The 12557-nt window shown below is 35.6% G+C and overlaps 1 protein-coding gene across 2 annotated transcripts in view; it reads right to left on the bottom strand.

The window, feature by feature from the left end:
* The window catches only part of ccdc85cb (coiled-coil domain containing 85C, b), a 50107-nt gene that overhangs the window by 1889 nt on the left and 35661 nt on the right, over positions 1–12557 (bottom strand). The window contains exons 3-6 of one of the 2 annotated variants that reach the window (XM_082148507.1): positions 10565–10603; positions 4573–4674; positions 860–952; positions 99–197 (exon numbers count right to left, since the gene is read on the bottom strand). In XM_082148507.1, coding sequence (XP_082004633.1) covers positions 99–197; positions 860–952; positions 4573–4674; positions 10565–10603 — 333 coding nt within the window. The remainder of the gene's footprint in view (positions 1–98; positions 198–859; positions 953–4572; positions 4675–10564; positions 10604–12557) is intronic. The other variant, XM_082148508.1, reaches the window with a different exon arrangement.

Here is a 12557-nt window from a genome sequence, read left to right as displayed (position 1 = left end):
AAAGTTTTTTAGAACTATATCTTTATCATTGTCGTTAAAGTTATCGTGCTTCGTGTGAATGGGTCTTATCACAGACAAAAATCAAGATAAACACTTACGTTGCACATCTCTCGCACTATGGCTTTCTCGTTCTCATTCAGGTCTTCCTCACTTTCTTCTGGAAGCTTCTTCTCCAGATTATCATGAACCTCCAGAACCTGTTAATACATGGTCAAGATCATTTTTTAAACCAACTCATATAGTCACATACTGTACAACTGTTGAAGTCATTTCCTGCAAAAGAGGGACAAATACTAAAGCAAACATTTTATTTTAACATTTCTCTCAAAATATTATGTTGAAAATACATTCAATAACTGAAAAAAGTATTAAATTAGAAAAAGGGACATTTTATCTAAAAATAAAAATTCTTACATTTACTCGGTCCAAACCATTAAGACTTTCGTTCTTTAGAAGACAAACTTCATTGGTTCTCATGTTTTTGAGGTTCTGTTTATCATATTTGATGTGTTGATTGTTTATATTGCCTTCAGAACTGCCTTAATTCTTCGTGGCACAGATTCAACAAGGTGCTGCAAACATTCCTCAAAGATTTTGTTCCATATTGATATGAAAGCATCACACGTATATGTATATATGTATATGTATATATATATATATATATATATATATATATATATGTGTGTATGTATATATATATATATATATATATATATGTATATATATATATATATGTATGTGTATATATATATATATATATATATATATATGTATATATATATATATATATATATATATATATATATGTGTGTATATATATGCTATTAGATAATATGTGTGAGTGTGGTAATGTATGTACCTTCATTGCATGAACCACAGCTTCAGGTTTCTGTACAGATGAGATAAACCCAGTGGAGGGAGAAGATTCACTGGTCTGTAGTCGTCCAGTTCCCTGGAGAGGAGAACGCATGGGGTGGTCAGTTGCTCCTGGACAACATTATGGTTAAAGGACCATGGTATTCCCATGGTACATCATATTTTTTATGGCATCATGGTGTACAACTTGTGGCCAGTATGATTTTTTAAAGCAATTAATACTTTTATTCAGCAAGCATGAATACAGTTGCTCAAAATTGACAGTAAACACTTACATTGTTACAAACAATTATATTATTATTATATTATAATTTTTGAGAACAGCATGACTACATTGGTTCACCAGTTAGACCAGCACAATATTATTTCTTTTCTTTATACTTCTTTAACACCAACTTGTTGAATATGATTCAAGTCCTGTGACTCATTGCTTTAATTGCTGGTTTGTTATAAATACAATTTTAATTTCAGGGTTGACTCTTGCCTTTTTGTAACTACCTTTCAAACCAAATCTACGCCCTTGTTGTAAAAGATAAGGGCACAACATAAAAAATATAAAAGCATCCTCCCAGACAGCAACATAGTGACGGCCCAGATCCGGCCCACATCTGGTACACGTGGAATCCAGACGGCCCAGATGTGGGCCGGATCTGGGCCGACAGTACAGTATGTTGCTGTCTGGACTGCTGGAAAAATCAGCTAAACTACTGAAACACGGTACTTGGTTTATAGCTGGTCATTAGTTGGTCAAGTTTGGTTTAAGTGGTTTACCAGCTAAACTAGAGAGAGGTAAAGCGTAACCAACAGTTTTGTAGAATCTGATGCTTCGCCATTCAAGTACACAGGAGCGAAGATAACAGCTCAGTAGACCGACTCTTTTTTTGTCAGACTACCTCAGACTATTTCGATACGAGGCTAAGCTGGTAGATCTTTTTGGATCTACCATGCATATATGTACCATGGTCCTGTTCTCATTGGTGATATATTGACTAATACATCATTGTTAATTAACCGTCTCAACTCAGAGATATGAGGATCATTCATAATGAAAACTACATTCCATCTAAAACATTCATCTTAGCTCAACATTGCACACACAGCCCAGACAGCTGTGGAGGACAAAAAGCCCCTGGTTGTGTTTAATCATTCATACTGCATGAAGAGAGCCGGACATGATCCGCATACATTCATACTGACGATGGCCACAAAACAGCCCATTTAAAAACGTTCTTGAACAGAAAATGATGGGGGAAAAGCGCTTATGTGTTGTGCTGTGTGCCGTGTTAATGATGATCTAATAAGTATCTAATACACTTCGCTACGTGTTTCGCTACGCTTTTGGAAGGAACTCTTCATAATATGACATTGTTTCCATGGAAACACCAGAAAACTATTTTCAAATGGTTGAATATAGTAATTCTCCCTCTAATTAGAGGTAAGAGATAAAAATATATTTTGCGCCAATTTCCCAGGAAGTGACGATTTTGTTTTCTTGAACGCATGGAATAGAAACGCTGCTTTGTTCGCAAATGCTTTATGCGATAGTCCAATGTTGTGCATTACTTAAATACACAACTGGATGGAAACCATGGTTAATCTTGTCAACAAAATTTAAACTGAAAATCAGTTGAAACTTTTATCAGTTGACGCATTATACTTATAATTTAGATCGGTCAATTAAACCATAATGTTGATGAAAATATGACAAGTGAAAAATTACCTTGGAAGAACAAAGCACTAACAATGGTTTTAGAATAATAAGAAAAATCCTTTAAAAATAATTGCATGATGAGCTAAAAGAGTTAAATATCACTTTGCTAACAGGTTAACTAGCTCACTCAGCCACATCCTTTTTGCATGAGATTAATCAACAATATTCACATCAACATACTACAATGCACTTCATGCAATATGTAGTATTGCAAACAGTCTCTCAAACACAAAAAAACAAATATGTCTCTAAAGGAACTCACAACACTTCAAAAAATGTGCTAATACTTCAGTAAACTCATTATTTCATGGTATTATTTTCAAATAAAATGTGAACATAATCATTAATTCTGTGATTCAAAGTAATTAAATTAAATTAGCTGAGATTAGCTGCCTTTAATTATCATATACCTGATTAACCATCAGATAATCTAGCGCTACACACAAAACAATGCTGGTATTGTGTAATGCACATTGGTAATGATGGTATTGTGAGATGCTTTTGTTCAAACCACACATTGATTGGATGTGACACCAACAATCTATAAAACGTGAAAGGTCAAATGGAATTAAATGGGAGCTTAACCTGTTTTCTTAGTGGAGATGCTGAGTCAAAACAATTTAAAGAAATTAAATTCAAGCTCTACATTAACGTTATAAAGAATTTCAGCTGACAATGGAGATTTTCAAGCAAGCCTCCCACATAAAACACACCGGCGAGACTTCCTGTGCACTGGTTAAAGGCTCATTAGCATTTCCGTTTTTCAGCATATGGTTCTGCTAATTTTCCAGGCGCCAATTAAAGAAAAAAACGTTTTCAAAGATATGAAAAGGCCCTCCGGTTCCATACAGGAAAAGCCTAAAGCGAAGTACAACAGATGAAAGTTTTGACGTACCAAGGATCTCCTTTTTTCCCAAAGAATCGTGCCAAACTGATTAAGCTGAACTTTCTTGTTATAATAATCTCTGTGTGTTCTATGATATCTGGTTTGATACATTTTTTTGGACTGCCAGTGCCAATTGATTACAAATTTAAATCTAATTAATTGCATAATTAAATACATGCCGATTTATTACCTGAATTAAACACTTCAATATTTACTGAGAAAAGCCCCCAAAAGTAGGTTATTTGAAGAAATTTTTTTTCTGTAGACCAGTACATAATTAAACATAAATGACAAAAAGTTAGTTTTATTTCATATCATTGAACATAATCCCATCCCTCGCCTACAATCCACAGTAATTTAATTGTTTGTTCAGAATCGAATAGTCACTCAGGACATGTTCTTCTATTCCAGCTGTGCTACTTTTAACTGTATGCACACATTTAGACTGACTTGATTAATTATCAAAAAATTTTTATCACTTTTTTTATTCACAATACCATATTTTCCGGAAAATAAGTCACACCTAAAAACTGCATAGTTGAGAGAAAATACACACGCAGATAAGTCGCATCGGTGTATTAGTCACATGTTATTATTACATTCAAAAAGAATGTAAAATACCAGTAAAAAAACAAACAAAAAAACATTTACAAACATAAACACTCTAAACATATATTGTAGTTCCCCTCACGCCACAACAAATCCTTAAAATTGAAAGAAGTGAAAATAGAACAGGAATGAAAAATAGAAGTCTAAAACAAACATAAATATTAGTGGCATTTATTATGAACAACACTTGTTATAAAAGCCAAGCCTAAATGAATTTAATTAAAGCAAAACAGAAACTACAGAAATGTAGGAATTGAGCTACAAATAAACTCATGTACCTCTCATTTGGCACTAATCCAAATGTGAGTTTTGCGCAGTTCTGCTTGGTTGATGTCAATTGCATTATATAAGTTGCTTTGGAATATAAGTCGCCGCACATTGATGTAGTTTTAGAGATTTTGATAAAAAACTTGACTTGTATTCTGGAAAATATGGCAGCAGCAGTTAACTTAGATGCTTTCTGTGCAGTGGGTTGGGGAGGATCACTCACATTCAGCAGAGCCTCTTGCCTCTGAGGGAGCGAGGACAGCTGCGACTCCGAGCGGTACAGGGTCGTTCCTTTACGCAGGACACGCAGGTCTCCTGGATTACACTGGATGGAAAGAGAGCATATTAAACATTCCATCGAACAAAACATACTTCACTGTTATCAATGAAAATAATAGTGAAAAGTCAAAAAGTGCGAGAAATATAGTTTTGTAAGTCACAGCCTGTATGAGGAAAGAGGAGACAGGTCACTTGTAGAACAATTATTGAGAGAAAGTGGGAATCTCTGCTTCAATTTAAAAAGAATTGTTAAAAATCAGCTGTTTATTTACTCTTGACTAGATCTTGGCTAGGTGGGCTAGCTTGGAAATGTTATTGAATTATCCTTGAAAAAAAGATTTAGAGATTTTGGTCTTTTCCCATTCAAACAAATAAGCTGTACATCTATTGCATACAAAGAAAACAGCTACCAAAGGGGTTTCCAAGATGGCCGCAGAGTGAACTGACTAGCCTTAAAAGGTCTATTCAAAGGTCTATTGTATTCAAAGTCAAATGTGTTTAATTTTAATCTTCTTCACCTTTCATCCATTATAGTGTTTTCATTGCTTGATGCTCAGGAGATGATGTATTTATGTACAACATATTTATGCTATTTTTAGTGTTGCAAGTGTTTGAATGTCAACAAAGCCATGTTAGCAAAATAAAAGCTTTAGTAAGCTCTTTGTTTTGCTTGTGTTAACAACAGAGAAGATCATTTGATGCATTTTATTATGATATAATGTAGGAACTTTGTTCACTAATGCATTTTATTTGATTAAAAGTGAATTTTTATCATTAATTGTCCACATGCTCACTGGGTAGTGAGCTCAATAGACATGTTTGTGTGAAATCACATTCCTGCATTTCGTCAAAATCAGATTCAGAGTTTCAAAATAGGAAACCTGACTTCAAAGTTGCGTTCTTTTGCACTTTATGATGTTTTATTAACAAGGTTCGGGAGGAGCACGTTCAGATAATTAACACAGGTGGAGAGCACTCAGCAATCAATGGTAAGAGGTGCATATATACTCAGCAGTCTCACCTCATTCCATTGACAGTTTTGCAGCATCCCTCCACCACCCTTCTAGTCCTAAACACTTACATACGGGGGGAGTACTCTGGGTTCGGGCCGAACTCCGAGCTCGGAGCCTTCCCTCCGGACAGCACGCCAAATACGCATTAAACTTTACCCTTCAAATTATATGTAAGTGTGAACTCGTGAACCCAAGTATAAAGTTGTTGTATGAACTATGAAGTAGTATGAAGTAGGGGGGCGCGGAGCACAACGTATCGCGGGGGCTAGTTGTAACACACTTGTTTTAAATACTTCCACACATGCTAGCATGACGAAACTTGGTGTATTTACTAGTTGCCATATCAACACTATATAGAGAAAAAATTGCGCCAAAATTATTTATTGTTTTGGAAGATATCCATAGACATTTATTAAACCATAGCAAAAGTACATTTCTTACTTAAGTTAATTTTTCATCTCTATTTTTTGTGTTTATTTAAAATTAGACAAATCTGATATTATTTTATTTATGCCTATGTATAAATGTATAGGATAATGCAATGTAAGTCGCTTTGGATAAAAGCGTCTGCCAAATGCATAAATGTAAATGTAAATGTTAATCTCCAATATGTTATTTAACAGTTGAGACAGTTATTTAATGCTTCGCTAACTAGCAGAAGACACTAGCAGGGTTTAAACCCCAGTTGTGCAGGCGGGGCATGTTGTAACACTGCGTTACAATGTGCCCCTATTAGAAATATGCTATTTTATTCTATACTTTTATTAATTCTATTGAGAAAACATGAGAAAAAGGTGAATAAAGACTGAGAGTCAATGTTCAGAAATGACTAATTATTTATTTGTTTTGAACTATGTTGTATAGCTGTGTTTTCCTGTGTTTGTAGTCGAAACTCAAAAATGAGTTTATATTTAATTATTAAAAAATGCCATTATTTTATATGAAAAAGTTCATAATTGTATTTTATTTAGAAAATATTTTAGTTTGTCTCGTATTTATATTTTTTATTAGATCAGACAATATGCCCCTCACATGTTACAATGTACCCCACCTATGGGGCATGTTGTCACATTTCACTTCCATTCTTTCGGGGTATATCAAGAAAAAAGTGTATACTGTATTAATAAAACAAAACCACATAATTGTACTAGACATGTGGGAAATGAATGTGGGGAAAAATAAATACTCTGAACCATAAGCAGAGAAAGTCAAAAAGCGTTACTTTGTGCCCCGCTCTCCCCTAGGCTATAGAATTCTGTGTTTCTGAGCTGAATGAAACGTAACATTACTACCCTCGATCAGAACAAACTCACACACAGCTTCCTGTAGGTATTCTTGTCCATATAAAGCTGCTGTAATAGAGACACCCACAGGCTCCAGCTGGCATCATCTCTAATCACCAGTGATCCTTATGACATTTTCAATGTCTTGCTTTCATGTCCTCTGAATGCATGTGATTACTGTAAGAAGACCTATAAATAACTCTGTCACTCTCTTTCAGAAGAGAAACTGTGTTTTCAGTGGCTGCAAGGAAGATGTGAACTTCACATTTGCCTGAAAACTAAACATACTGTCTCGCCCACTAACCATTCATGGTATTTAGGACACCTTGATGCAGCACTGATGTACTTGTATAGACAAGTACAATTTTATTTGTATGCGGTTTGTATAGAATTTGATGAAGAATGCTGATCAAGCTTGGCAGAAAATAAAATAAATTAATAATAATAATAATAATAATTATTATTATTATTATTATAATATATATAAATATATATGTTTTTTTATTTTTTATTTTTTTCTGGCCTACAATAACGTGTGTTTAGTAACTTATTACAGTAATGTATTAATACTTTGCTATGATGCTCACATTACAGATCCACTTAAAAAGGCTATATGTAAGAATTTTCATGTATTAATCGCTGTGTGTAACGAAACTTAAAAAACAAAACCTTCTCCGACTTCATAGGTTGTCTATGAAAGCCTGTAGACTGATTTTTATGTGAAGGATGGGTAATTTTTGCTGAGAAAATCCAAAAGATGTGACGTTTACAACAAGCGCTCCAGAAATCCTCTCTTCCGTTCAATGACACATGAAACGAATGCTTATACAATGTTCAGGATAATGTCGAAAGAGCTATTCTGTACTGTAATGTCAATGTGTCATGCAAAGAAAAGGTACTGATTCAAACTATAGTCTCACAGAGCAAGATCTGTATAGTCTCAAATTATAATCAAACTATCATAACTGTGTAATTTGAATCATCTCATCTGTCGACATGATGCCGGTGGATTGCAAAGCTTGTGCAAACATCAACATCTCTGTGATCAGATGGTTTCTTAACTACCACTTTCTTACCGCTTACATTTTTGTTGTGTTTATTTTATTATTGAGAGGAAAGCATGCAGCACATATTAACATATTCATCTAAACGTCGCTCTCAGCAGCGTGGAAGACGTCTGGATGTTCGTTAACAGTATATTGCTGCGATGGTATTTCCAACTTATTTTTAAACTCTAAGTGAAGAACGAAAAAGAATGAGTATATAAGTATATCGAGGCATTGAATCACATTGAGGGCCCTATCTTGCACCCAGCGCAAGTGACTTTGTACACCGACGCATGTATCATTCCTATTTTGCACCCGCGCAAAGCGGACTTTTCCCTCCACAGAAGCACGTCGGTTAACTAAGAAATACACTTGCGCTCCCGGGGGCGGTTCAGCGTGTTCCGGCGCAAACGTTCCTTCTTGCTATTTTGCAGGTTTAGAAAACAATTGCGCCACTAACCAGGAAAAAATAGTTTAAAGTCAGTGGCGCGTTGCGCATGTTATTCATAGGCTATTTTAAGGGCGCATGCTTGGCCATAATCAATGTAGCGTGTGCACAACGCGCACTTTGATTCTCTCATCTACACAGAAGCAGCAGTTTTCATTTTTGGAAATCATACATTATTACGATAGATAGATAGATAGATAGATAGATAGATAGATAGATAAACAATTTATTATAAAAGCATACATCTAGCTTACACATTTACCCAAATTAACCGAAGTTAATTTGGGTGGGTTTCTCCATTTCAATGTAACTTCTCTCTTTTACGGCCGTGACGAGAGCGTTGCTCTCCTTGGCTGTGAACCGCCCCTGGCGCGCGCCTGGCAAATCCGCCGTTACAATAGCAATCCGCTATGGAAAAAGCGCATCTGCTCTTAAAGGGAATGTGAGATGACGCTCTGATTGGTTTATTTCACGTTACGCCCAAACCACACCTATGAATAATGAAGCTACTTCAGACCAACCCATTTTAGATTTGCGCCTGGCGCAAGAGTCATTTATCCCGCCGGGAAAATAGCAACAGCGCCGAGACCCGCCCACAAAGTTACTTGCGCTTTGCGCTTTGACACTTGCGTTTCAGATCGTTAAAATAGGGCCCTGAGTCTCTTGTGTGTTACGTGTGCATGAGTGTGAGAACGAGCAGTAAGTTGCTGACTGCAGTTCACTTAATGGCCACCGGTATCGCTAAAAACAAGGGTTTCTGAATGTTACATAATATAAAATAATTTAAATTATTATAATTGGAGAGTTTTCTATCCTCGTTCAGGATATTCATCCTGTCTTCAGTCTACAGTTATGACTGTTTGTTGAGAAATGATCCAGTTTGAAATACAGCTTCTTCTAAAGTTGCTGAGAGAGATGTCTTTTTCCAGAGAAAGAGAAGGAAAACTATGCCCAACTTACAGAGGGCATAAAAACAGGGTGTGGTTGTGCTTAGTTATCTACTGAAGAAGGTAAGAATTGGTAAAATTTAAGTTTGTTGTACAAACTCTATGGTTCAATTGGATTTATAAGATGGAATTATATACAATGGTTTCCAAAATTCTGAGAAGCATTATATGAACACCTTGTGTTTATTGTTGAAATGAGCCTGAATGCACTGAGGGAGTGTCAGAATTCCTGTAGACTGACGTTATTGAGCGTCAACCGTGTCAATAGAAATAGGTTCACCATATGAAATACCTGCACTGCCGGAATGCAACCTGTTCGAAGGGCCAAAATTCCTCACCTGAATGTATTGTTGCTCTGACAACATCAGAGTCAATATCACGTAATTAATGAAACATCTGACTACAAAAGAGTAGTTATTCCTGACTAGACAGACACACTTTGCATTCTTTCTTATTTGACAAGACTTTTTACATATTTAATTATCGTTAAACTAGAGATGAGTCGGATCACCCCGTCACTCAGCAATAGACTAGTCAATTACTGTCTAGACTTTGTTTGTTTTTATTTAGCTTTAATATTTTAGCAGTAGTGATTCAGGGACAAAAGTTAATTCCCATCAAAACACTGCTTTGTGTAACAAATTGCTTTAATATTGCAAACTGCTTTGTCCAAAATCTGATGGACTGTAATAATTATAGGGTTTCTTCATTCAGTCAGACTACCCAAAAACTAGTGAGTTTTAAACATAAGCACGTCCATATTTTACTGGACAGTCAAATATAATTTAATGCAACTCAACTGGATTCATACTTGACAGACAGTGCTAAAACCAAAAAAAGAATGGTGCATCTTCTTTTTCAAGATTTGGGATGATGGCCAAGACAGATAAGGGGGCATTTATAAAAAATTTAAATATGTTCATACTCATCTTTACATCCATCAGTTTGTCAGACATGTAAAATTGATGCTGCACTACCTGTGTTGCTTGAATAAATGATAAGATCAGAAAGAGAGACAAGCATATGAGCTCATGCGCCATCAGCCCAGCATGTTTGCACAAGCACTCAGACTAGCATGCCATTTTACACACCAGCTTTTTAAGTTAGAGAACGTGAATACAAAGAAAAGAAACAAGCAAGAAGAGAGCTAGGAGGAAATAAAGCTCCATCACCACTGAGCAAAAGTGTGGTAAAGTTACCTTCATGGACAGCTTGGATAAGCTATAACGGCTACAGGGCTGGAGAACACAAGAGACATTTCACAAACCAATTAAACAAATACATTATAATCATCAGATTGCCTATTCAAACAGTTAGGCTTCAGACTTCACATTTTTGTGTTAACCCTCTGTTGCTGCTCACATGATTCCTCATATCAACAGAAAAATATACCGGGTGTTGACTTATGAATTTGCACATGGTTTGTCTTAAAGCACATTAAAACACCACATAGACACATAAACAACATTAAAAACTTGATTTACACCACAAGGGGACTTTAAATCACACAAATATACTTAATGTATTTAATCTCACTTTATTAACCAACGTCTTTGTAGCTGACCTTTGATCATCCAATTTAACTGTACTAATAAGCAAAAATTACTTTAAATAAACATCACATTTGTGTTTAATTTTTTTATTGCTGAAGTAAGAGTGTTGAACTTTCTTCTTTCTTCAAAAGTTTGTTTGAGCTGCGGCTCTACTGTACAGAAGTGAATGTGCATTTCATTCATCCTGCATTTCCTTCATTCATTTCACTTTTGGAGTGAAGGGGCCCTAACATTTGCCAAAAATAGATATTTTTGTATTTATTTATAAAAAAAATAAAATAAAATAAAAAACAGTCCAGGTGAAAAAAAGTTGCATTCTTTTTAAAAATAACTTTCCCTAACACTGGTGACCAGTTTAGACCATGACGTGAATGTGACATTTGTCAGCAAAACAAAGACTTATAGGGCCTTTCCATGACAACAGACCTTTCAATCTCAGGGTCACAAGTAAGTCACAAACCAAAAGTGTCATCTATCGCAACAGCTGAAATGGCTTTTGGGAAAAGCCTAGTGTAGGTATCCTGGGAAATCACGAGTTCAGCTCGGTTCATGTGCGCTCAGGACAGTGTTCTCTGAAGGATTGAGCTCTCCTCTGAATTAATCATGCTTCAAGTGAATGCACTCATTCTCAGAGGACCGCACCGATGAGACGAAAACCGTTTTCTCTCATTTGACCGGAGGGAGAAAGTAACTCTCTTGCATTTTAATCATACTCTTACAAAGTGCTTTCCATCCTGGGGATAAAATGCTTTCAGACATTCAAAGCCCTATGTTCCACATGTTCAGAGATAGAGACTCAAATAGCTTTGACTCGAAATGGCACAACATTTTAAGCGTACCGCCGTCTGATACACCCACATCCACTGCGAGACAGAGGCTGGCGATGAAAACGTAATGAGGATATGTGATTAAAAGAGAGAATTATTGCAGATCCATGGACTCTTTCTCTTCAAGCCCTTGGCCATGCCAACACTCTCGGCTTTGTTTCTATGAATACTGTGATGAATTCTACCTACAAAGGGCTTCATGAGAACTGCTTTGTAGTCAGTATTTCCAGTGCCCACACAGTGTTTTTATTCTCACTGGAGACTGAAGGAATAATTCACCCAGAGATACACCGCCGTGTCATTCCCAGTATATGACTTTCTTTCATCCGTGGAACACAAAGAAGAAATGCTAAAGAAAGGACTGGCTGCTCTTTTACTGTACATATTAAAGGTGAAAGGACTGATATGGCATTGGCTTGTGCACCATATTCTAAGCTTTCTGAAGCCATCGTGACACTGTTGATGTTCTGATTTCAATGTCAAACCTGATATCTAGCAACATATGCCATAGGTCTATTTGAGTGGATGTCGACGGACAGTATCAGAGAAAAGGAACATAAATTATTTTGTCTAAAATATATATTTTAAATAAAATATTTGTTCATTGAACAAAAAAAAGTTTTAAAATGTCAATTATTTAATTGTAATCCCACAATGATATACTTACTGAAATGGCATTATAATAGAATCTCTTATATTCAAACCACAAATTAATTTTGACATGTGTCAGTATACAGTGTACCATTCTAAAGTTTGGAAAAATTACGATTTTTAAAAATATTTTATAATAGAAGTCTATTATTCTCACCAAG

The sequence above is a fragment of the Leuciscus leuciscus genome (genome assembly GCF_965113295.1).
Source record: "Leuciscus leuciscus genome assembly, chromosome: 19".
NCBI classification, from domain to species: Eukaryota; Metazoa; Chordata; class Actinopteri; order Cypriniformes; family Leuciscidae; genus Leuciscus; species Leuciscus leuciscus.
This window is presented reverse-complemented; position numbering and strand designations above follow the sequence as displayed.